This window comes from Pangasianodon hypophthalmus, chromosome 27 (genome assembly GCF_027358585.1).
Source record: "Pangasianodon hypophthalmus isolate fPanHyp1 chromosome 27, fPanHyp1.pri, whole genome shotgun sequence".
NCBI lineage: Eukaryota > Metazoa > Chordata > Actinopteri > Siluriformes > Pangasiidae > Pangasianodon > Pangasianodon hypophthalmus.
Window position 1 is genome coordinate 9,379,509 of NC_069736.1, and position 27,409 is coordinate 9,406,917.

Consider the following 27,409-nt stretch of genomic DNA (forward strand, 5'->3'; position numbering starts at 1 on the left):
ATATATATATATATATGTACATACACACACACACACAGAGTCAGGTCTCTTTCAGCTTTAATTCAAGGGGTTTAACAGAAATAGTAATAGTAAAAGTAATTGGACAATTGACTGACAAGTAGTTTCATGGCCAGGTGTGGCCTGTTTCTTCATTATTTCATGACAAATTAATGAAATAAAGGTCTGGAGCTGATTCCAAGTGTTGAATTTGCATTTGGTAGCTGTTCATGGGAATACACTCAATATGCAGTCCAAGGTGTCGATGCAGCTGAAGGCCAGGAGGACCATGTAAGACAGCTAAAGTGGATGAATGCTTCCTTCTTTCCTTGTTGAAGAAAAACCCCTTCACAACATCTAAGTCAAGAACACACTGGAATAGGTAGGCGTATCATTATCAAAGTTTACAATCAAGAGACGCCTTCATGAATGTAAATACAGACAGTTTACTTCAAGATGCAACCCACTGATAACACTCAGGAACAGAAAGGCCAGATTAGACTTTGCCACAAAAAAAAAACTTTAATAAAAGCCTGACCATTTCTGATGCAAGATTATGGGAAGAGAAGAGTATGGAGAAGGAAAGGAAGGTGTTTATTGATGATGTGACTCCGGAGAGAAGTAGCAGGATGAATTCTGAAGTGTACAGAGCTATACCTTTTGCTCAGATTCAGTCAAATTCTGCAAAACTGATAGGACAGTGCTTCAGAGTATAGATGGATAATGACCCAAAACATACTGCAAAAGCAACCCAAAAGCTTCTTAAGGCAAAGAAATTAAATATTCTTAAATGTTCGATCACCTCAACAAAATTGAGCATCATTTTCACTTACTTAAGACAAAACTGAAGCCAGAAAGGCCACAAACAAGCAGCAACTAAAGGCAGCTGCAGTAAAGGCCTGGCACAACATCTCAAAGGAGGAAGTTCAGCATTTGGTGATGTCCATGGGTTCCAGATTTCAGGCAGTCACTGACTGCAAAGGATTTGTACCCAAGTATTAAAAATAGTACTAATATTTATGATTGTTAGTTTGTCCAAATTACTTTTGAGCCTGTGAAAATGGAGGGATTGTATTTCCTAAACTGTTAAGGCAATATATTTGAATTACTCCTTGAATAAAAGCTGAAAGTCTACACTTCAATCACATCTTGATTGCTTCATTTCAAATCCATTGTGGTGGTATACAGAGGCAAAATGATGGAAACTATGTCACTGTCCAAATACTTATGGACTATAAACGCAACTATAAATAGATAAGTGTGACGTGTCATTATTAATTAATAAAAATCTAATAGTTGGTAAATTGCTGTGGTGTAAAAGGAATAAAACACTTCAGGACTCGAATTGTGCTGAAAATGATCAACTTCTGTGAGGTAACAGTAAGTATAGGCCATATCACACCACTTTGTTGTTGATTATTTTCCTATAACAGCAAGCTCCTTAGTGTTTTATTCCTTACCTAATCACTGTCTTAATCATTAATCAAAACATTATGATATTTTATTTACTTTTTCCTAAGAGATTACTACACAGTAAGGTTTACAAGTGTAGCAGTAGATATAATGATTAAATATGGAATTTACACAAATTCGGGTGTCCTATAAAGATGTTGAGAATAATTATTTCAGAAAGATTGCATGCATAACTGCTATAACAATTACAAACAGTAAGCATTCATTTCAGGATTATTATTCTCATTACACATTTATGGATTATGCAAGTTATGATTTAGGTACATGAATACATGAATATTGTGACGATCAGACATTTTAAGGTACATCATGTTTTAACATCATAATTCAAATGAAGAAAAATTAACACAGTGATGAAAAAACAGGCTTTATTAGTTCACTTGTCAGTGACATCTACACGCTCAGAGTCAAAAAGCCATTACACAAGCACAAAGCTTGGCATTTTAAATAGTTGCAATTCACATAATTAGCAAAACAGTCATTCTTTGTTCTCAACACTTTTCTTTTAATAATCAGATTATCAAGCTGTCTATGATTGTGCTCAATGAAACAATCGGCTGAACTTTTAATTAAGGAGGAAATATACATCATAATATAAACCTGAAATAGGATTTAATATTTAAATATGCATGTTTTAAGTACAGATGGGAGCAACAGTAGCATTAAGATGATACAATAGCAAAGGACCACCGCCCCCTGTTGCCATCAACTCGACTAAGCACAATATGCTGGACGTTATAGCCACCACCGTTCCTAGTGAAATCATATGTACTTTAGCATAACAGTAAAACACTGTTCACTGTCATGGCTCCTCACACTGACTTCATTGCACAAGCCCTGAATTTACTAATTAACCAAAAACACAAGTTAAAATGTTGGTATAACTGTCAACAGTCTACTTTGGTGAATTTCAACTGGAGCTGAACGCAACGGCACATAAACAAACATTTATAAATAAAGGACTGTAAAAGACTGACTTTGTAACTCCTTGTAACTCACTCTTTTCATTTCTTCATAATAATAAAAAAACTTTTCTTTTTTTTTTACGAAGTGTACATTGATACTTCAAATTACAAAGGAACAGAGACATAACCCTCACTCACATTTGACACACAGTATATGACTTCCAAATCCAGTTATGTTTAAAACAGAGTCTAATACTTTAACCATAACAGAAAAATGGCCAAACATAAATAACAGAAGTCTCTTACTGAACCACCGAAGATTGGCTCTCATGATATGACTTCACTTTCTGTGCCTTAATTGCCATGGTTTTGCCTTAACTTTCTATTAAATTAAAGGTCAACCTTCAAGCTTGAAAACCAGTTTACGTTAAATAGTGTCTGACATGATAGCATTAGAGTTAAATGAGTCAGTATTTGATCACATTTCATGGAAGTCAGGAACGGCTCTGATGTAAGTGCTAAACACTTTGCTATGACTCAGTCTGAAAGGAGGCTACTAGCCACATATACTACCTGAAGCAACATTAGCAGCCATCAGAAGAACACATTAGAAAAATGTGGAGGACTGACCAAAGATCAGGTATGTATTGTGGTTTATAGTCTGCTTGGGTCTAAGCTTATAGTATCGCTCTAAAAAGCAGCAACCAGGGTCGGGTCTCAACAGTTGAAAACACAAGGAAAACTCAATGTAGCTAAATAGCTGAATTTGAATGAATTTGTTATCTGTGTGTGTGAGAGAGAGAGAGACAGAGACAGAGAGAGGAATGAGTGAACTGGGTTTGCTTTTGTGTACGCACATCTGTGGGAGTGCAGATTTATGGTACAGTAAGTAATGCATCAATCCCAGTTAGAACTTTGTCTGCTGGGAGTAAATATTTACAACCTCGAACATTGTGTTCATTTCACAAAGTGCATGTAAAGCTTTTTACTTTATAAGTTTTATTCAAGAGAACCTGTGCATTACTGCACATGTGTAATCTGAATTCTGGAAGAAATAAAGTTTAAATGTAAATGTAAGTATGGGAGATCTGAAGAGGGGAAATGGGCTCAGTCTCCCAGCTGCATGAAATGAGTGACTCACTGTACCTGACACTGTCCAGACATACAGACCTTCTAGTATACCAACCCTGTGTTACTAGACATCCAAGTCCTATAGAGGTAATAGACCACGACATTAGGTGCGCTCACAAAGTGCTTACAGGAAAGCAGGCGTAAACACGGTGCAGATAAAGTTCAGCCACATTCAGGATACCACCTGCGTGGGAAAGAAACAAGAATTAGAAACCATATTTGCAGTATAATTCTGCATTCACAATGACAAAGCAACTGTCCCTGCGTAGGTTCACAAAACTGTTTTTAGTGTCGTGACAGAGGTGCTCATCATAAATACCCTGACATCATAAATACCGCTCCACTGGCTGAAATCAGTCTCATGGTTAGCTATGCTTACAAATAGGTCACATGGTATCATACAGCCATCTTGTGCCATAGTGAAATAAATTAGAATTTTTTAAATCATGAAAACAAAAAAGCTACAGTTGGGTCCATAAATATTTGGACATTGACAAATTATTGTTATAAAAATATTGTTTTTTTAGTTTTCTAGAAGTAGAAATTAAATAGTGATAAATGCAGACTTTTAGGTTTAATTTGATAGTATTTACATTCTATTTGGGTGAACGGTGCAGGAATTACAGCTCTTTACACCCTGCTTTGTAAGGGACCAACTGGTAATTGGACAAACTAACAATCATAAATTAAATTGTCATTTTTAATACTTGGTTGAAAATCCTCTGCAGTCAATGACTGCCTGAAGTCTGGAGCCCATATACATCACCTCTGCCAGGTCTTTACTGCAGCTGTCTTCAGTTCCTGCTTGTTCTTGGGGTGTTATCCTTCAGTTTCAACTTCAGCAAATGAAATGCATGGCCAGTTAGATTCGCCAAAAATTCCACTTCTTTGCCTTTAAAAGGTTTTGGGCTGCTTTCGAAGTATGCTTCAGTTCACTGTACATCTCCACTGTGAAGCACTATCCAATGAGTTTAGAAGCATTTGGCTGATAATGCTGATAATGTTCTTTATCTGGCTAACTGCTATGAAGTGTTTCTTCTTGTCATTCAACACAGTTGTGTTCTTTGGTCTTCTGGGCCTTTTGGTGTTTCTGAACTCACCAGTGCGTTCTTTCTTTTCAAGAATGTAGCAAATAAGTGATATGGCCACACCTAATGTTTTTAGTATCTCTCTGATGGGTTTGTTTTGATTTCTCAGCAGAATGATGGCTTGCTTCACTGGCAGTGACAGCTCTTTGGGCTTCATATTGAAAGTTAACAGCAATAGATTCCAAATGCAAATGCCACACTTGAAACCAACCCTAGACCTGCTTACTTCTAAGTGTCATAATAAGGGAATAACACACACCTGGCCATTACGGACACGAAACTTGATTATGGAAAGAATGTCTAGCAACCATTAGAGTTAATTTTAATGCCTAGTAAAAAAAAAAAAATTAGTTCCTTCCAACAGCCAGAACACGTCCTCAGTTCGCATCTGTAGAGCAGCAGGTGGCAGGAATCAGGAAAACAGAAGCATGTGCCATAGCTTCAAGGCACGGTGAAATATATAAACCAACTGAAACGTGTTACATTTAAACAAACATATCAACTGAATTTTGTCCACTACTACTTATTAACAGAACTTTAAAAAGCTGACCAGGCTGTAAGCGATAACGATAGCAGTTGTTTATGCCCACAGAAGACACATCTGGAACATGTCAGTGACGTGTACCTTACTGCTGTGAACGCAGTGTAATTGATATCTCTGTGGCTCGTGTTGAGACTTACTCGCTCAGAGTGCTCTAGTTTCTGCCTCGATCTTCCTCTCTCCATGTGTGTCTGATTCAGGAGAGCTGACGCTCTGCCTCACTGCAATTTCAGGACCGCCACCATAAATTCCCAACAAGTACTGCCATGTCTCCTCAGAGATTTGCCCATAGTCAGCCCCTGTTCATGTTCACAGACACACACGTACACACACACACACAAACACACAAAATTGTGTCAGTGGATCTACAATAACAGCATTAAAAGTCTTGAATATTCTCTTTGAATTTGCACTTGTCAATCAAACTCACCATGTTTTAATTGTGCATGCCCCCCCTTCATCACTGCAACCTTGCTGTTGTCAATCGCACCTGGAGGCTCTAACACAAGGAGCAGGGAAAGAAGAAGACTGCTAATAAGAGGACTGAGGGTAGGAATAAAAGATGAGAAGAGGCTTACAATTTACTGTTTACATGTTAAAATTGAGTATGTAGGTGGTCTTGGCAAACCTTTGGTGGTATCAGAATGTTTTTTATTATAGATAGTGTGTGGCTGTGAGGGAGATCTGAAAGGAAGGGTGTTTTTTTTGCAGCTTGCACAGTCTGTTTGTTTATAGTTCACTTCAGTGTGTGATGATTCAGGCATGCACTGCTAGGGGCTAAAAGCTTCCCTTACTTATTAGCTACATTAGCTACATTAGCTTCATAGCTTTTGTTTTGGTTATTTAATATACTTCCAGTGCATATATCCTTTTCAAATTTACAGAATGTCTTTTGACTTCATACTTATAAACATGAACAGAAAAGTATGTATTCATTCTTATGTATTTAGGCATAAACAAAGACATTTTTAAAAAACAAAATTGATAGGAAAAAAAAAGTCTTCGGACACCACAAAATAAATGAGTACTTTTTGCAAAGATGTTGCTGGCAGTTACAGCTTTGAGATGTCTACGGTAAGACTAATTAGCTTTACACAATACTGCGTTTCAATTTTAGCCCCTTCCTCTTGGCAAATCATCTTCATCTGCCCAAGATTACGAGGGTCCCTCTGGCTCGCAATTTCGAAATCCTCCCTAAATGTTCAAGTCAGGAGATGCAAGGCTTTCTTTTGGTATTTTGGGATCTTCTGCCAGTTTCTTCGGCGATGAGATTAATTCTTCTCTAATATTTACCGGAACATCGCTCCATTCATGTTTTGTCATTTGCGCTTTCATTGCTCCATTCATGACTTGTAATGCTTCAGTACTGTTTGTAATGAAGCAGTCCCATATCCTGATGTTTCCACCTCTGTACTTCCCTGTGGGTGTGGTTTAGGCCTGTCATGATAATTACGTTATCGACTTATCATACGATATATGGACATGACCTCGATCATTTTTGCTGACCTCGATATCGCCCATTGTGTTTATATGCGTGTTTGCTTACATAAGAATCAATGTCACCAAACTTTGAATATTTGTTGAATTTAAGATAAAAATGCATATTCGGGTGCAACAACTGTGTAGCAAGCACTGGTACTGATTTTAACTAAAACATACTGTTGAAAAAAAGGACACACAAATATTAAAAACGCAATAACGATGTTTTTTGAAGAAGAAAAATCTAGAATGAATAGTTCTACTGTTTCAAATAATCCAGTCATATTGAATAATGTTGGGGATTGACGCGCTTAAGCTGCATAAGCTGAAGCTGAACAGTGAACGAACACCAGTAAATTGACGTGCTTTACTAGCAGGTTAATTAACACACTCAAATGCATCCTATACACATGAGATTAATCAGACATATACACAACATAAACGTAATATTACAACTTGCTTCTGCACAAAATGACACAAATGCACAAGTGAACTTGAACTTAAGTAAGGCGCTAGGTAGAATGGTAAGTCACGGTGTGAGTACGCTCTTTCCATAAAAACGCACTGTAACATGGACAATGAAGAACTAAAGCATAAAGAATTCACAATATTGTATTACAATAGTGTACTCATTGTAATGTTATTATATCAGAAGATCAGGTTTTCACAACAAGGGCAGTTTTCACATGTTTTTCTTGATACATGTTTAAGTTAATATATAAACTGTGTGAATATTTGGTTTAATTTTTGCATTTTCTCGCCAACTAAAATGCCGTTGACTAACATTTTAGTCACAGAAAAACCTGACTAAAATTAATAAATATGACATGGTGAAATACTGACTAAATTTACAGGATATTTTCATCAAAGACAAAAACTATGACAAAAAAAACAGTATGAAAATTAACACTGAAACTGGCCTGAGAGCCTAGGTTAAATCTTTTGATTTTATAATTCTTGGTACTTTAGGTTAAAAATAAAGGCACTCTGTTAACAGCCAGGTTAGTTCAATAAACAATATAACACTGCTGTTTGGTTTGTATTTATTCATTGAACCCTTTCATGGACTGCTGATTTAAAAATCTGGTGGTTTTTTTGACATTCCAATATTCTTAAGAATGAAAAGTTCATTGCTCTTTGAAAGGATGTACTTGCATTGTTATGCTATTTATATTATCATTATATCAGTGGCATAAAATGGTCTTAAAATGACAATAATATTGTTTATCGCAATTATTTCTGGGATGATATATCGTCCAACAAAAGCAGTCATCGTGACAGGTCAGCTGTGGTTTTCTTGGAATCATACATGCAACCCATCTTTCTCCAAACATGAGGAGCTGAATTATTGCCAGTGTTTGTCTGAACAGAGCATATTGTTCCAAAAGCGTTCTGAGTTGTCTAAATGCTTTTAGATGTGAATCTCTGTGCTTCTTCTTTAGCAGAGGAGTTTTGTGTGTGTATGAACAGCAATGATTGTAGTGTAGTTCATTGCTTGTTGTTCTCTTTCTTGCTCCTGTTATCAAATCTTGTTATCAAACTAGATTTTTCCACTCAAGTCTCGTTTAATAATGTCGTCCCTGAGAACCTTAGGAAACTCCTCGCCTTCAACCTGACTGCTACGGGAAATCTTGCCAAGCAATGGCGACGCCTTTTAGAACAACACGAGGTGCAATTTGCATGAGAACATATTTATATTCATGTAAACTTTACACACACACACACACACACACACTAATGTAGTATCTGAATACTTTTGTCCCCTGTTTTACTTTTTAAACATATCTTTGTTTAAAAGATATAAATACATACTTTTTTCATATTTATAAGTACAAAGTCAAAAGACATTATGCATGTAAAGTGAATCAGAAGTGGATATACAGTTGATGCCAAAATTTTACATTCACCCAGGGTAAAGATATTCAATCTCAAGTCAGTTAGGGCATCTGCTTTGTTCACATTAGAGGTAATTTCAAAACAATCAATTAGAGATGGATTTATATTTATTTTTGTCTCTTTAAACAGTCTGGAAGATTCCAGAAATTTAAATAATGACTTTTAGAAGCTTCTGATTGGCCAGTTGTCTAATGAGAGCGCACCTGGAGCCTACTGATACTGAAGGAAAACCAAGGTACTCAGCCAAGACCTCCGAAAAAGATTTGTGGACCACAAATGTGGTTACTCCTCAGGAGCAATTTCCAAAAAAAAAAAAAAAAAAAATTGCTATGTAGGGAGGAAAAAGGGCAAGGCTTTTAATCCAAAGAACACCATCCCAAGTGTGAAGCATGGCTGCATCGTGATGTGGGTTGTTTTGCTGGAAAAGGGACTGGTACACTTCAGAAACTAGATAGCATCATGAAGAAAGGAGGATTATTAGGTTTCAACTGGATCTTCCAGAAGAACAATGATCTGAAGCACACCTCCAAAGTAACAAAACAGCTTATTGTGAGAAGCTTGTGGAAAGCTACCCTGAGTGTCTGATTTGTGTTAAGCATTTAAAAGGAAATGCCAATAAACACTAACAAAGTGTATGCAGACTTTTGACCTGCTGAAAATCTGATACAGTAAATAACAGCTAAAACAACACTGTATCTTGGATATTATTTTGAAACTATCTCTTATGAAAATAATGTAGATATACAAAAAAAAGTGTCCACTTATTTCCCTTCACTGTACATGTATACACTGTATGTATGTACCGCTTTATGGAAAAGAGGCACAAATCAATTAAATTATACAGTAGACACTGACACAAAGTATCTTCACAGAAATCCAGATGTAGATTTAGATCCCTAATGAGCATGCAAAAGGCAACAGTGACAAAGAAATACTCCCTGAGACAACATGAAGAAGAAAACTTGATAGGAAGGAGATTCAAAAGGGACCCTATCCTCTTCAGGGTCGCAGTAGTTAATGGAATTGTAAATCATTACAGTATTTAGATGAATAGAGAAAAGGCAAACAGTACTAAGTGTGTTGAAGGGATACAGGTTGTTCTGTATGATTATATTAGGAATAGGAGTCCTGAGATGAGCACAGGACAGTGTTTATGTTCACAAAAGCAGCTCATAGGAAGTATAAGACTGTGTGGTATCTAGGTGCAAGATAATCCACTGCAACAGGAAAGAGTTCTAAGCATAAGCAGTTTTTAAGAAGTGCAAGTCTCTTGCTATAAATGTTATTTGGTGATAGAGCATTGGCCTTAGGTGTAGTCAGTAAGATTATATTCGAAATCAAATTTTAATGTCAACTAAAATACAGCTAAATATGCCACATTCATAAATTTCTCTAATTATTTATTCAAAAACTTGGATTTGTTCCATCTTAATGACAATGTTGCGGGTTCTGAAAAGCATGCATTCTGTCAAACTAGCTGTTGTACTGTTGATAACACACAGATGCACCCTGAAAATTTGGGTTCATGGGTGTATATAAAATTCAAAATTTACTACAAGAGCACCACACCCACACCCACACTATACACAGTATAGTCATTAAAAGACTAAGGCAACAGAGTTTCACTTCTAGAAAGTAGAAACAACCCTGGTAAAACAATGTAGTAGTTATATTTTGAAAAAGTCAGATGTATGTTCTTATGCTCTTACCATTGTCTTTACCCTTGACGAAGTTCTCCCACTCCCTGAACCACTGCATGCTGATGCACAAAATAACTGTTGGAGCCTCCTCGGCCTGGAACTCCTTATTGAGCTATACAGAGAGAAAAGTGACAACGTTGCTAGCCATACCACTAAAGGAAACTAATTTCATACTTGTTGTGTATGTTCATGTTCTGACCTTGATGAAGGTGTCAATCTCAGTTTTCCTGCGTTTGGCTAAGGCCTCAATCTCCACTTGGCAGATAGTGCACACATACAGGTGATTTACAGCTGGACCTCCTCCAAACCTGCATCGTGGGAGAATGCAAGCATGTTGCAAGCATTTTACCACTATCTGGATTATGAATTGATTAAGAAAGAGGACACATGTGGGATGATGCTGTACTAACAGTGCTGAGATGAGTCAGAACCATCTGTCCGGTGTTTTTTTTTTTTGTATTTTTTATTTATTTATTTATTTTTTAAATAAATCCAGCCAACTCCACCTTCCTTATGAATATGTCTACTAACTATTCCCCTTGGAATATTCAGACGTTTTTCAAATGAAGAATGTGTGTGATTACCACAGACAAAGGTTTTAACATGTTTCCCTGTACTGAAAAAAACGAAATGAAACAAAACAGAAAAGTGGTTATGTGTTACAAGCATAGTTATATGGGCCTGATGGGGCATGAACACCACAAAAACCTCAGGAAAGAGAAGTAACCCTAATTTCTTTTTACTTTTTTACTGTTGCTCTAATGTTGCAAAGTTGGTTAAAACATACATAAGAACATGGGTCATGCGTTACACATCTGCTACAGATACAGTGAATAGTGATTGGGATGAAAAAGTGTTCCTTTAATATACTCAGAATTAACCGTTGTACTCACCTGTTGTAAAGGTATTCCCACACATTCTGAGGCAGAATCACCACCAGATCGTCCACATAGTGATATTTGGTAGGAGGGATTCCTGAACAACATGGCAACTCAAGTAAGCATTCTTGCAAGAACACAGACATGGACCCTGTTCAGACTCAGTAATAACATCTGTCTCTGGTGATTCGATCACAAGTGAACAGCCAAGATGAATAGCCGGTTACACCTGGTATTTACATGCATCCTCAGGAAAAATCTGTATTGTCAGTAGTTTGTCTCGGCTCTAGCCTGCATTAACCATTAATTGAATTACCCCTGAACTATTCTAACCCTTGAGGAGGTTTGGGTAGCCCCCTCATTGTCTGAGTAAACTGAGAAATAGAGAAATATGCGGGGATCACTAAAATAGGAAATCTAAAATTTGAAATATAAGAAAAGAACAGTAAAGGATAAATGGAGAAAAAATGGACATAAAAATAAAGTAATATAAAGTTTTTTGTTTGTTATTGACAGTCTGAAACATTAGGAAATAAAAGTTGTTTTTTTTTTTTAAATCTTTTAATATACTCTATAAGCAATTTTTGTATTGTTTGTGTTTTTGACTCTTGTATTTTTGTTTATTTAAAAGATGTAATTAGTGTACGTATTCAAATCACACAACCACAACCTAGGTGACTGTCAGGGACATTATAAAATTTAATGGTGCCATGTGTCGCAGACCTCTACAAGGACTCACAATGCACCGTTCTCACCTGTATTTAATGTTGTCCAGTTGTGATTGGATCACCCGAGATGGATGTCAATACCAGGTCTAATACCAGATTCCTCAGCTGTGAAATGTTTCCACCCTACTTTATTTGTGGTTTACAGGAATGTAGTTGCTTAGCCAAAATATACTTTTTTTTAATGTCTGAATAAATAAACCTGTTTTTCAAGCAAATAAGAAATCATTATATTCTTGCCATTTTGTAGTTCACTTAAAACATTAGAAACAAGTGTGATATGCATCAGTGAGGAGATGTGTTTATGTGTATTTGTATACCTCCGTGTTGACACAGGAAGGTATGATTAGTGATGGGTCCTGGTTCCGTAAATGTGTTGAATTTGTTGAGCCATTCTCTGGAAATGTAGAATTGTAAAAGACTGGGCTCCTTCAGATTAGCCAGAGCTATGACTTTCTGCCGTTCTCTCACTGATTCCTCACTGCTCTTCCTTCGAAAAGGAAAAAACAGAGACATGAGCAAACATGAGCAAAATGCGGTAATCGCCTTGGTCTTGTTCCAATGATAAGCCCACGACAATCTCTTTTTCACACTAAGCATTAGTAACTCTTCATCTGTAAACAGCCTTAAGCTTAGTCATTTAAAATAACTGTAGGACCATGGAGTTGTAGCTTTCCATCCCATAAACAGGTCTAATTAGTCAACAGAAAAAAAAGGTAGGAAGGCCATTTAATGTAAGCTGAAAATGTCTCACCTGTAAAAGAGAACGTAGGCCTCTGCGTTCTGCACGACCGTCTCATGGACCTCTGTTACATACTGATCATCAAACTCGTACCACTGACCATTGATAACGTTCTGACAATATGCTATGTAGTGGCCACCTAAGAGAAGGTCAAACCAAAACATATATTACATTCCTGAGCATTCAAACACAAATAAACTTCAAGATAGCACATATTTCTATTCATTAGTACCTTAAAAGAACATCAGAGATTTTCAGCCTAATCGCTATCTATTACATCTGTGATTAGCACATTCATTTTGTTCCTCTGTACTGAGAAACCAGAAAACCTGGTTACCCCAAAGTCTAAAACGTAAAATAAAATACCTTGAACTAAAGCAGTGGTTCTTAAAGTGTGAGGCGACTCCCCTTGGGAGAAGCGAGAGGGGAGCAGCATGGAGATGGCAGTGCAGTAGGGGTTGGTTTGGCCTGAATTTTTTTTTTATTCGCAGAGTGGGGCTTGACTGAAAAAGTTTGGGAGCCACTGAACTAAACTATTCATGACAGCATTCTACAAAGATAAGTTTCACCTTATTGGCTGCTCAAACAACTGCCCTTAGATATTCCTGTAGACTGTAAGTCAGTTTTGAGTAAACAGGACTCTACTGAGTACATGGAATGGCTATGGATACAGTTGACTACATTGCTGGAGTATTAAAACTACTTCTAAGACTAATAATATTTAGATTTATTTCTTTTGTTTTGATTTAGATTTCTTTTGTTTTTGCTATACACTGAAGACGTTTGGGTTTGAGAGCAAAAGATGAACGAGACAACAGATCAGAATTTTACGTCCTGGCATTTACGTCTAGATGTGTTAAACATATTAGAACATGGCACCTGCTGTCTGAACCCACATATTTTTCAAGTGATCAAAAAAAATTGTAATGTGACTGAAAGGTATTTCTTGTTCCTCAGGTGTGCCTGTTTGATTGTTTAAACAATTAATAGCTCTGAATTTCTGCTCTTGGTTTGAGCACTTGGTTTTGCCTGTGAAGACTACATTTGTTATTAAAAACGTTAAACCATAATGAAGACCAGAGAGCTGTCTATGGGACAAAAGCAAGCCATTTTGAAGCTGAGAAAAGAGGGAAGATTGATCAGCGCATGTGAGAGATGAACAGTTTGGTGACATCAGTGTGTTGCTGGCTTGATGCAGTTAGTGCAAACAAGGGATATGCAACCAAATAGTAAGTGTTATTTACTTTAAGACTATTTGTTCTGCCACCAAAGGTGCCATGTTCTAAGTTGTTTAACACATCTAGATGTAAATATCAGGAAATGAAAACTGAAATTCTACCATCTTATATTCATCTTTTCATCTCAAACCCAAATGTCCTCAGTGCATAACAGAAAACAAAAGAATTGACCTTGCTGTTCCACTATATTCCCAGAGGACTGTATATGTAATATAAAGGTATAAAGGATAAACTAATACAAAAGCGATGTTAGCTTTCAATCTCTGAGAAAAGAAAAAAAGACTAATTCGAATCTCTCAAAAACAGGGTTCACAATTCTCTTGTGAAGAAATCCACTGCAAATGACTTGCATATTAATCTTTATAATTAATATGTATATTAAATTGTATATGTTTATTAATATTTAATAATCATCCAACATTTATTTTATTGATTAAATTCTAATTTTAATTAATTCTAGATTTCTCCACTTAAAAACAGATCAACTTCAAAAGCTTCAACTTTCATGCCAATACCAGAATCAACACCACTGTGCTTCTCATCTCATCTCTGCTGTAACTCAGTGCAACTGCTTCCTATAACTGCACTGCTTTCTGAAAGTTTGAGTCCAGAATTTATTGTTTCTACTACTTCCACATTGGATTTCTCATTAATATGGCACTGAACATTGTAAGTGGGAAAAGAATTGAGTGAGAAAAGAAGCTCTTGTTCTTATATTTTTAGGTGCTAACAGCAAAACCCACTCGTTATCACTTGTTTGAGATCACTGAATATGTCTTCAATTAAAAGCCAGTGTAATGGCACTAGCAACGTTCGCCTTTAACATCAGCATGGCACACAACCACTAACCTCATGCGAATAAACAAAATACAGCAGCAACCAAAAAATTAGCACCAGAATTGAAAAGCACATCTCAAATATTTTAATACAAGCATATTTATTGCATTTCAGGTTGCTGACAGAAATGTGTTAGTGGCAGTTAGCAAGTGCTGACTCACTTCCGGCCGTGCCGTGATGGCAGATGACAGAAAGGAGATCATAAGTAGTGATTTGAGAAGGGCTGTCTTTGGCCAAGAAGGGCTGCAGGTCCAAACCCTCCAGCGGGAAAGACACGTGGCTGCTGATCTTAAAGGAGTACATCACCTCGTGCCGGAAACGTTTCAGGTGAATGCACAAAATCTGTGTACAACATATGAGGGGGAAAAGTATACAGTTACAGAGACACACAAAGGCTTTACACTTGCTCAAGGTACACTGACTTAAAAAGCATAAATGCAGATGCTAACCTCTGGGAGTTGTAGGACTTTACAATATTTCACGCCATTTCTTAACCTGTAGTCAGCAAAATCTCATATTTGGTCACATGATCAAATTGGCTTAATATTATAGCAGTTTTTAAAATCGTGTATTTATAGCAATAGTGCAGTAATAGGCAATATGATCTTACAACATTTAAGAAGGTGCTTACTTTTTACATCGTTCACAGCTGTACATGTTATCCCCTAAGACAGAAGATAATCATTTAAAAAAATTACAAATTTTTGTTGTCACAGAGGACATGCTTCAAGAGTAAAGTGGAGATTAAAATAAAAAAAAAAAAAAATCATGAAATAATACTAGTGTTTTCTTTTTTTGGGTTTCACCTTTTAGTTCATCTGCAGCAAAGAAGGCGGCGAGGCAGTCCTCCAGTGTCACCATGGGACCCCAAAACCAGCTGGGGATACAGGACACTACAAACCTGAACACACAACACACACACACACACACACACACACACGTGTGACAGATTTAAAAAAAAAACAGTGGCTGTGTTATGCTGTGATGGAATTTTTCTGGCTGAGAGGAAATAGTCACTAAAAATGAAGTTCTTCTGGGTGATCTCCTTTACCTTACTATTCACATTACTACTTACATTACTATTCTGAAGGGAGTGGTCTTTTCCAGCATGACCCTGCCCCACCCACAGGACATGAGGACTCACTAAATAAATTAATAACTATAAAAAAATATGTAAATTGTTTGCTATGGCCTTCACAGTCCCCAGATCTCAACCCAGTTAAACACCTATGTGTGATTTAGTTAGCGCGCAAGCAGTGTGGTGACTACCACAGGAAGTGAGGGTCCCACCACATTCTCACCTTTATATACATATATTTCATACGTTTGTTCCTAGTCACAGCTCTTGAACCAGCCAGTGATACCTGATGTGCTTTTATGGGCTTAAAGTGTTTGATATATCCAAAAATGGAATGACACTGGTGGGTTTTTTTTTTTCTAAAATCTGGATTTACTCCCAGTTTTTTAAATGGGAATACATCTGATTTAGGGTTAAATGGGCAAGACATCTCATTATCATCATCTCATATGGATAAATGGGTGGTTTTGTATACGTTGTGTAGGTAGCTATGTAGCCACTAGCAGGGAGCTGCGACAAAACCATAATAACTGGGAGTAACTAACTAGGCAGGATTACTCACTACAGTGGACAGGTACCTGAGCAGCACAAGACAAAAAATAACTCCTAGTGTGGATTCTTGTAATTGTGGAGACAGGGTTTCTTCTAAATAAATGCAAGTAGACAGATACATGGAAATGTGAATTTTCTCTGTTTTTCATACCTGCGTATCGACTCCATAATGTAGGTGAGCCAGCCCTGGGCAGCATAGGTGTCTGCACACACACCCATCTTGGCTGGGGTGCTCTGGTGAATGGAGGAGTGGAGTTTAGCCAGATCTTCTTTACCCGGAATTGGCAGAGACAAATCCTGAAAGGTCTCGACTGTTGTTGACACCTAGAGAAGTCGAAAAAGCATTGTTGCTACATGTAATTTTACTAGTGTATAATTAATACATGTATTTTAATTAAAAATCTTTTACAATTAGAGGTCTCGGAGGACTGATGCCCTAGTTTGTCGCCACAATCTCATATACACATTGCTGGTGCTGCCATCTAGTGGAGACATGAGCTCCCTCACCCGGTCACAAGTCAAACACTGGACCAGGCTCAGAATGGAGCCGTCAAAGATGTCAGAAATAACACTGCGAAACCGGGACTGCTTCTTCTTCTTAGTGCCCAGGAGCATCTGAGCTGTAGGTTAAACAAAAATGGGTGGTTGTGAATAATGCAGTGTATGTTTTCATTGAATTTCTTTTCAAGTCTTGGGAAAGCATACTACGGCCAAAGGAAAGACAAAAAAAAAGCACATGAAGCAAATAAACACCTTAAAAACCATTAGGAATATTCCAGCATTTGTAACACACTCTTTATCCACTGCCTCTGTATCAACAACTATTACTACACACAAGAATTGGAACAAGTACTGAGAAAAGAATGGAAGAAAAAGTTATTGACCGCCCCAACAACTGCCCTTGAGTTTCCATTACAAATGAGTTTCTAGTAAACAGTTTCTCTGCTGTGTAAACATGCTGTAATCATCTTCAGATAAATTAGATGACAATTAGCAGTAGATAAAGATTTGATTACAAAAATGCGGCAACAGTATATTACAAACACAATCATATTTGTCAGACCTTTCTTGAAGGCATAGGCAGGGCTGGCTCGTAGAGGACTGGACCTGGGTGGGCTGCTGGACAGTTTTGAATGAAATTCCTGCACACTGTGAGTGGGGCTACAGGGACGAGAGGACGGGCGATGCATGGACACCTCATTGTCCGGTTCTGAGAAAGAGAAAATGCAAAGAGGATAAAAACTAAATCAACTACTACATCAAAGATTGTCATTGATTAATATAAGATCCTCTACGAAAAGGATAATGAACCCAGTGGAATAAAAAGAGGATAATGAACCCAGTGTTCAGAGGACACCATAATAAATCACAATGTAGCTACTAAAATATTATAAGGCTGTTATATGACTCATTCTACATGTATTATTTAAAAGGTTGTCCTAGTGACAATGGCACTAGGGTAGACTCTAGAGCCATAGTTCTCAAAGCATTGCTAGGAGGTCTCTGATTTTACAATTCTGTTACAGTGGGGGAAATCATAGCCCATCATTATTAAAAGTTATTTACGTTATTATGCCTGTGTGTGAATTTCCCTCTGGGATTAAAAATGATCTATTTATCTATCTATCTATGAATATCATGAAGTGGAATCTAAAGACAATTTCAATAAAAATGGGTTCCATGAGTGGAAAAATCAGAATGAAAAACTCTCTGATTCTTAGCAGCCTACATATTATTGCACACATTATTTAAATGTGATTAATTTTAATAAATTTTTTATTTACACGGCGTAGTACAAAAGTACGCAGTATTATATACTGTATATAGTCAGTTTTTGTGTGTACCTGTATTTCCCTGAGCTCTGCCGGTCCCCATCTGCTCTCCAACTCTTTCGTTCTGCTCCTCCTGCACTGCCGTGTCCACATCAGCGTCCTCGTCCATCTCCGGCGTTCTCTCCTCTCCTCTGTCCTCCCGCCGTCTCTCCTTCAGCTTCTCCTTCTCAGAGATCCCACTGCTCTCCCTCGTTCCTGTGCACTCGTCCTGAATAAGAAGCTCCGTCTCACCTCCTGCTCTATCTCCATCACCTCTCTCGCTCCCTGAACCCGAGTCACATGACAGGAAGTCATCCTCCGAGGGGCTACGGTCTCCGCCAGCATGGTCTTGGTTGTCGTGATTGCTCTCCGAGTCATTTTCAGTGATGGAGTTGCTGTAGTCAATGACAGGCTCCTTCAGTTCCTCATGCAGCTGATCCATCAGACAGCGCAGGAACTCCTGAGTGTCCTGAAGGGCACAGAGCTGACAAAGCTAAGTTTGAACTGTTTGCACAATACCGAAACACTTTTTTTTGCATCATATGAGCACTGCATCTTATAATATTGGCTGCTATACACTGGACTGTTTTTCACATATTGCAGGAGTTGATAAATCAGAAATTCAGCAGCTAGCCCACCAGTAATGTGAAACCAAATTGACTAGACAAGTTAGCTAGTGAAGGGCATTAATACGGACTACAAAAAATTAACAAGTTTGTGATCCTCATCCTCTTCGAATAAAGTTTCGAGCACAATGAATTTTTGTTCTTGACCAAAATTTTTGTCGTTAGACCAACGTTTCAGGTTAGAGATGTGGTGTTCTATCCTTGTATCACACGTAAAAGATAGTTTGAGTCTGGTTAGCATTCTTATTTTTTCTCAAGATGTTTTCCCATGAGGTGACACTTAGTTATAGTAGGAGAGTTATATGTCAGTGTTTCCACATACCTGTGTGTCTGTGAGAAACAGAAAATTCACACTGTTCATTACTTTCGTGAGTAGAGCACAGTGAGTTGGTGCTTGTGTATGTATTGAAAAGCATACTTTACAAACCTGTTGAGCGTAGCCTCGAAACATAGGATTCACCAGTTTGATGCCATGAAACAGACTAGTGGGGACCACATAACTGGGTCTAAACAGGAAGAAAGAAACAGGGTGATGAAAAACAACGAATGTAACAATTTGGCAGGAGCTAAAAAAGGACCCAGAATGAGTTATAACCTTGGACCAGATGGAGGCAATGAACTATTATTGTTATGACTGAATCTATTAGACTAGCCCCAAAAATAGAAAACCCCTTTTTCAACCTAGACATATTACATTACAGCAGTGTCTGTGTGTGTGTGTGCGTGTGTGTGTATATACCGTTTTTTATGCCAGAGTTCGGAGATGAGTTTCTGATAGCTTTTGCACAGAGCGGGTTTCTTATCTGTACGCACCAGCCCGCTGCAGTCCAGGAAAAACTGAGTCAAAGGAGGACTGGTAAAGAGACAGCATTGAAAAGAAAGTTGAGAAAATGAGAGAAATTCGTTTTATAGACACAGAACGAAAAAAACAGGATTCACGATAAAGGATCTGCACTAAAGTTCCATTCCATCATTTTAAACCGAACTCCATCCACTCACGAATGTTGAACCCACCAGTTTGAGAGGGCCTGCAATGCTGCATTCATGTAACATGAATTTCCAATGTTCTTCATCCCTGTGAGGCCTGCAGAAAAGGGAGAAGAAGATAAAGATAAAGATTTGCACTTCTCAAAAGCAGTTTATGCCCAAGTCTCAACCTTCCTTCAGTGGAAGGCTTTCTCATGTGGATATTTGCAGATTTGCATCCCAGGACTCTTATTAACAATCCTCATACTGAACATCTTTTCAACACACTTCAATACATTTTAGCATACTATAGTATAATATTTTAGAACAGTAATGATTTATAGTCCCATTATTGGGTGTCATTTTGAGTCTGGTTCCTTTCAAGGTTTCACCCTCATGTCGCCTCGGGAAGCTTTTCCTTGCCACTGTCACCTCTGGCTTGCTCATTAGGAATATAAATCGATAACCAGATTTCTCTAAAGCTGCTTTGTGACAATGTCTTTTGTTAAAAGTGTTAGACACTTGAACTGAAAAAGGGGACAAAAAGGTTAAAATGCGCAGGTAAAAAAGTCTCATACGTCAGCTACCCAAGTCTTACATTAACTAACTAACATTAACTCGGCTAGAATCACAACAGCAGCGACAATGTGACAAATTATTCATTTTTCTTTCTTTTTTTTAAAATTGTTTTTAAATTTTTTTATAATAGTTTTAAATCGTTTATTTTTTTCTTGGTCACTGCATAATTACTTCTTTAATTATTTAATAAATAATTATTATTTAATAAATATAAATTTTTTACTTGTTTATTAAGTATACTAAATATACAGTCACCACCATACTGTATACATGCTAAATAATATACAGTGCGCTTTCCTGAGGAGATAAAAAATACAATCAATTTACAGAGGATCCTCAGAACATTGTGTTCCTTGGATTTGCTTCAAAAGACCTTTCCTGTCCTCTTAAAAGAAACAGATCTCCTCACAACAGACATACAGAACACCTCATTCTGAAAACAACAGCATTATATAGGGGATATATAATGGGGGCGCCTAACTAAAAATAAGTTTAATTTCTCACCAAATTAAATTGTAACAAAATGGTTCAGTGACTCTAATTCAATAAGGATAATAAAAAATTAATAAATAAATAAACAAACAAAGAAACTCAAAAAAAGTAATACTAATAATAATACCACTTACAAATAGTAATGTAAGTGATCATGTTAAGGTCAAATGTAAAGTTTAAAAAGCAAAACCTACAAAAAGTACTTGAAAAGATTGCACATACATATTCATATATATCCCCCCCCCCCCCCCCCCCCCCCCCTTTTCTTCTCCCTTCTCTTCTTTTTCAAATTTACACAAACACAGTATGGATACTGATACATGTCACTTTGACCTGGAAGTCATTCATTTTTCAACCACTGGCAAAGCAAAGCAGGGGCAGGGGGAAGCGTGATGAGACTGACCAACGTTTAGCCTTATGCAAATGATAAGCAAAACGTGGTGACTACCTAGGAGTTGAGGATGATGAGACTCAGAACACCATATTTTTCCCTCTGTGAAATATTAGATATTCCTTCCTAGTTTAGATGGAGGAGAATATTATGTTATATTATGATGTATGGACCCAGAACCAGTATTATTACTCAGTCTGTAATGGTTTGCTTAAATCACTGCTACTTTATTTAGCTTGTCAATAAACTATTTTGATTTGATTGTTATTATAACAGCAAATCTGGAATGAGATGTCCAAAAAGCACATACAGATGTGATGGTCAGGTGTCCATAAACTTCTGGCCATATAGTGCACATCTCATCTCATGTACACATTCACACACTCATTTTGTATGGCTTTGAAAAAGCTGCCAGTTGTTTTGTTTATTTACCTCTGGGCTTAAACTCATCTTCCTCAGACTCTGAACCTTCATCATCCGCCACAGCGATCGGCACTGCCTTTAATGGGTGACATGCAGTCTGGGGAGGAGAATCCTGGGGAAAAACAAACATTTTTTGGGGTATGAGCACAGTGTAATTTCACCTGCAAATGTATAATGTAACAAACAAAAACAAATAAACAAATAAATAAGAGATATATCTGCCATCCTTTAAGCTAGAGTTATAAAGTTAATTTGAGAAGAAAAAAACTACAGGCTAGAATAAGGTCAGGAAAAAGATTCACATTCACATTATTGACCTTTCCTTTTAAACACAGATCTTTCTTGGCATTCTTCTTTTTTTTTTCTAAAATGAAAAAAAAAACTGTTGGCAGCGACGCTTTCAAACAGGAAAAGTGGTCACACACTAGGCTGCCAAAGAATTTTGGAAAAATACCACCTGGCTGAATAATTTCCCTGTTATCAAATGAAGAGTGCTATGCACAAGATCTTCAAGTTCAGGATTCAAGTTCAGATGATGATAGGATGATAGGAGATATATGGATGAGGATACCTGTTCGAGAGGTTTGTAGCGTTGAGTTGAGGCCACTGGGCTTATAGGCCTCTGCTCCAGGAACACCTCTCTCTCACACACGTAACACCACACCCTGAACGTGGTCAGATTCACTGTCAGATTGTGTTTCTTCGCCTGGAGAGAAAAGAGAAGTTACACAGATGAATGAATAAACAGAACAGATACTGAAAGATGATACTGATAGATGATGGAGAGGCGAGGATGTATGTGAGGTTCAGAGTTACCTGCGCATGTGTGGTGCTGTGGTCCGAGTATGACTCTCCGCAGCCAACGTAGGGACAGTCACACTGAAGAAGCAAACACCATTTATTAATTTCATTTGCATTTAAGGTAATAAATAAGATTAATAAACAGCCTTTGTTCATAGACTACAGACTCTTTTTAGAAGTCCCGCCCATCTTTCAATCATTCCATGTTTAATAATAATAATATCTTTTATTTTATATAAACAGGGCAGCCAACATTTGTAGATTATTAGAGGTCATTATTAGCAGCAATTGTTAAACTGGCTGCTTACTCAATGTGACCTTTGCAGGTAGATAGCCAAGGTAAGGTTAAACAAGTAGAACTCAGCACTGACAGGGATGCTTCCACCACCAACAAGTCAAGTTCTTCTTGTTATTAATTTGTATGCCGGAAATACCCTTAAAAAAACACTTCAAGGTGCTCCGGAGGGGCGCAATATAGGAGCATCCAGAGATCACGAGTTTGTCGAATCCCGTTGATGCCACAGCCATCTGTGGCTGGGAGTCTAGGAGAGTAAAATTGGCCATGCTCTCAGGGTGGGAGGAATGGCATTCTCTCTCTCTCTCATGTCAATCACAGCGACACTAGCCAATCGTGGGTGTGTGTGTGAGCTCATGCATTCAGAAGGGGGCGAATAGCACTTTCCTCCGAGTGTGTTAAGTCATCCCATGACGCAGCATGAGCAGCAGCACAAAAAGATGCAGTTTGCTGGCTTCGCGTGAAGCCATGATAGGCTGGTAGCTGTCATATGATAATGGAGACCTGGCTGGTGGGTGAGAATTGGCCAAAATTAAATCAAGGAGAAAATCCTGCCACTGGGAAGCTATTGAAAAGAGAAAAAAAAAAACGATTTCAGACATTTGACCTTGCTGTGACCTTGATCCTGTTTGGATCGATTCCAAAATCTAAGCAGATTCCAAAATCTGCTGGGTACAATGATCATTCCTTCTTAATCCTATAAACATTCCACCACTCCTTGAGATATCACGCTAAAGAGAATCTCGGACAGACGGAGGTGGGACAACCCGATACGTAATGCCTCCACTGACAGAACCATAAAAAGTAAAGAAAAACATTCTAGGTTGTTTTGGTGGAATATACTTACGCTTTCTTAAACTAAAGGTGTCAAAGTATGTTAAAGGCAGAAAACCCTTTTCTTTTTTTTGACAAAAACACAATTTTCATCCCTCGCTGTTTGCTAAAATTCAATCACAGTGACATCCAATGGGTTTTCCCAGACTGCCACATAAACATGATCATCATTCATTTGCTGGACTACACCACCAACACTCAGTTTCAGAATGCCAGGACAGTGTGGCATATACAAGCAGAACATTTTCATTTACCAAGTGAGTAGAAAAAAAAAACCCTTCATTTTCCCTCTCACCTGAAGACATGCCCAGAGGTTGGGACCACCTACCCCGCATGATTGACAGGTGCCCTATAAGTAAAGAAAAATCGAATGTTGAAATGCCTTTCACGAATATGTCATGTCAAATTCAGCTTGTACATACTGACATTTCTACGGCGTATCTGCAGCGTACCGATTAAATCATTACAAATAACTAGAAGTGACCGGATTTAATATTGGTTGCATTGACATTCAAGCTTTACCTTTGATTTTTGCAGAAGTTCCTCCTTGGTCACTTCACCTATGGAGTCCAAGTGAGGACAAACGTCTCCACAGTCTGTCATGTTGTGGCTCTGATGTCTCACAGAAAAAAAACGAGGCGTTGAACTAAAGAGAAGAACCACAACTAATTACACAATGTATTTAGCAATACTATAAACAGTAAGTTTACATATATGACACATATCATGTGGTGTACGGTGAATTCAGGTAATAAAGAAACTTTTTTTTTTCACTTCCTTGTCAGAACAATATGTCTAAGTCTTGTATAAAGATCTCTGGACCAATAAAACATGACTTCAAGACGGTTTGAGAGGGGCGGGGCAAGCATCTAAGCACAGAGACCTCATGTAGAACAAGCATTAAGCTCAGAGACTTAAGATTCTGCTTCATTTAATATAAGGATTTGACTGTCAGAGTGTGTATCATCACACAAGCAATCACAGAGAACCACTGCACAGTAATGGTAATATCAGTTAGATAATAATAGACAACATGAGTCCAGGTAAAAAGGGACACATCTGGTGCACTTTATTATAGAAAAATACTTTTAGATGTAATGTACCCTGCTGTGTAACCCTTTACTTTTAAATTTACTTTTACTTTACTTTTTATATTTAAATTGCACTGAACATTATATTATATGTAAAATATGAAAGTGCAAATAGGCTTGGAGGCTAAATTATTTATTTTATCGACATGCAGACAGACGGATGATTGAAGGAAACTGAAGGGGAAAAAAACGGTGGCTATGCAGAGTCACTGCCAATATGTCTCCTCTGAAGAGCATGAGAGCTCACTGAATAATCAGACGTGTTAGACAGCACTCTCTTCTGGAAGAACTGTGTTCATCCCTCGAGTACAGCTCCAGACACCTGTAGAATCTATGACGAGGAACGTTGAAGCTGTTCTGACAGCTTGTAGTCGAAACTTTTACCCGCTTCATCACATAGTCATGGTTAACCTGTGCTAAACATCCTGAAAGAGTCTCTACGTTATTTATTCACTGATTCCACTTTATCCTGGTCAGAGTCACTGTGGATCTGGAGCCTATCCCAGGAACACTGGGTACTCACTGACTATGTTTACATGCACATAAATACTCCGATATTAATCAGAATTTGGCAATATTGTAATTATTACTGAGTCATGTAATCTCCACAATCTGATTAAGACAATATTTTGATTCCCAAAATTCTGATTCCCACCCCTGGAATATGCTTAATTTAATAGTTATAATAGCAAATTTGTTGCATGTAAACAAATTTATTTAGAAAATCCACTGAAAGGAGATACAGGCGCATGTTCAGTCTGCAAGGAATTGTGGGTGCTAACTAGGGCTGCATGATATTGAAGAAAAATTAGATATGCAATCTAACTTGTCAAATAATGCTATATGCGATAAGAGGTATGATAATGCTATAAGTGTGTAAAATCAATTTAAAATACATTTACATATATGTTTATATTTAAAAACTGAAAATGACATAACCGACATATGTTTCATGTTCTTCTGAGGAAAAGAAAGCATTCTCTGCTATCTGAGTCACCCTAAAACTGTGACTTTTCGAAACTTTCTGAAGTATTAAAATTCATTCAGTTATCGCAAGCCCTTGATATGCATATCACAATATTTACGTTTGTGATATATCGATATATTGTGCAGCCCTAGTGCCAACACCCGACCTTTTCCATTTCGAGGCGGTGCTGTCGGGCGTTTTTGATGGTGAGAAGTGCTAGAGTTCTAATTAAATTGGTGTGAAAAAGTAGTAATAAAACTAATAAGTGAGCATACTCTACTACCAACGCCAGCATCTTGAATCTCCCGGGAAATAACAGTGGGAAAGGTAACGCGCACGAAACGGAAACGGAAAACTTACAACAGCCATGTATACAGGAATATCCCGATGCCGGTACGCATATAAACATCAGAAATGATGTGCATGTAAACGTAGTCATATACGCCTAGGGGCAATCTAGAGTATCCATTCCAACTACCGGCATGTTTTTGGGAGATGGGAGGAAACCGGAGAACCCGGAGTAACCCACGATTGAACCCCAGACCCTGGAGCTGCAAGACAGCAACGCCTGGTTGCATGTTATGTTTGTGATAAATGCCTGAAATTCATTTTTGTTAACAAAGGGATTACATCTATGAGATGAGATTACTTGAAGCATGATCATGTCTCCATTCTCTATCTTACAATGGAGCAGTCTGGAAACTTTCTGACGATACCAAAATCATTTTCGAATTTTCTACGATGATGACAGTCAATCGCTTTCTAATTATTTCATGAATATTCAGCAAACCCTGAATGCATTTTAAATGTGTAAGTGTTACATTACAGTGAGCGAAATTTCCCTAAATGTTGATTATCCTTGGATTTATGTTAGATTTTTTTCTGAATGGCATAGAAATATTTTTTATTAACATAAAAATATTGCATGCTGATTTCATGGTTCAACAATAAAGAAATGATTTCCCCATCAAACTTTTGTCTTGGGCGTCTTCACAATGAAAAATATTTTAATTCGAACAACAGCCATTTATGAAGTATGCACAAATATATGAAGGATAAATAAATACTTGTATGAAAATACCTGTATGAATATCAGCAATAAACTGCTGAAGATGAACTGCTCTGTGTTTTGTTTTAAAAATGACCCTGTAGTGTCTCACTGATATAATATTACATAATGATTTCAGAAATGTGTTATGACTGAGAGATATTTCTCAGATGGTCACTAAAAATAAAACAAAATCATATCCTGAGTGTTACATCAGACAGGAGGCAAACAGCACCTTGGACACCTTGGCTTTTTTGTTTTGTTTTGGAATAATATTTGCTATAATCCTCTGCTGATTATGCCAGTAATGATACAGGACAGCTTCAGGTCTGTGACACAGCACAGACAATGCTCCTGTGATGTTTTGTCTGCTAACTACAAGGAAAACAATTTCCTTCGACATCATTACTGCTGTTTCATGACAATAACAGGACCCAAACATCTGGCAGGAATATTAGCTATTAGCTAGCTATTCATCTCCCATATTGCTGCAATATTGCTGAACTCTCCACAATAATCATTTTGCTAACTGGCACTTTGAGCAACTGTTAGCAACAATACCTCCCAATCTATTTAAAGGTCTTTATAGCGGAGGCCACTGCCCAGAGAAAACCCAAAATAACACACAATTTTTTTTCTGTTCAGATAACTTAACAGTAAAAAAACGCACCTCAGCAGCACATCCAGAGGAAATGTTCAAAAACGTTCATTTTAGGCTAAAATGAAATGCGCAAATTGCCTTTCTCCTGCTGCAGCACTAGCAGGCTAAGCTAAGCAACACAAACACAGACTAGCAGCCAGAGCGCTGGTGATGCGCAGGGTTGC

General features: G+C 37.6%; 1 protein-coding gene across 1 annotated transcript; it reads right to left on the reverse strand.

Moving 5' to 3' along the window:
• Window positions 1-1,824: 1,824 nt before the first annotated feature.
• On the reverse strand, window positions 1,825-27,409 carry usp20 (ubiquitin specific peptidase 20). Its single transcript, XM_026922036.3, has 25 exons — window positions 27,255-27,409; window positions 24,001-24,124; window positions 23,774-23,827; window positions 22,365-22,427; window positions 22,120-22,254; window positions 21,558-21,660; window positions 19,712-19,781; window positions 19,437-19,550; window positions 19,125-19,203; window positions 18,105-18,540; window positions 17,324-17,470; window positions 16,768-16,880; window positions 16,412-16,584; window positions 15,437-15,531; window positions 15,262-15,295; window positions 15,080-15,125; window positions 14,792-14,972; window positions 12,568-12,694; window positions 12,134-12,303; window positions 11,104-11,185; window positions 10,410-10,518; window positions 10,220-10,322; window positions 5,566-5,634; window positions 5,276-5,434; window positions 1,825-3,690 (listed from the first exon to the last, which is right to left on the reverse strand). The coding sequence occupies exons 2-24, from the start codon at window positions 24,079-24,081 to the stop codon at window positions 5,280-5,282; spliced, it is 2,739 nt and encodes a 912-aa protein (XP_026777837.1). The 5' UTR covers window positions 24,082-24,124; window positions 27,255-27,409; the 3' UTR covers window positions 1,825-3,690; window positions 5,276-5,279.

Coding starts and splice junctions, on each gene's coding strand:
- usp20 (XM_026922036.3), bottom strand. CDS start 24,081: ATGACAGACTGTGGAGACGTTTGTCCTCACTTGGACTCCATAGGTGAA. Junction 14,973..15,079: donor AAGTCCTACAACTCCCAGAG/GTTAGCATCTGC, acceptor TGTTGTACACAG/ATTTTGTGCATTCACCTGAA. Junction 10,323..10,409: donor AGATTGACACCTTCATCAAG/GTCAGAACATGA, acceptor CTCTCTGTATAG/CTCAATAAGGAGTTCCAGGC.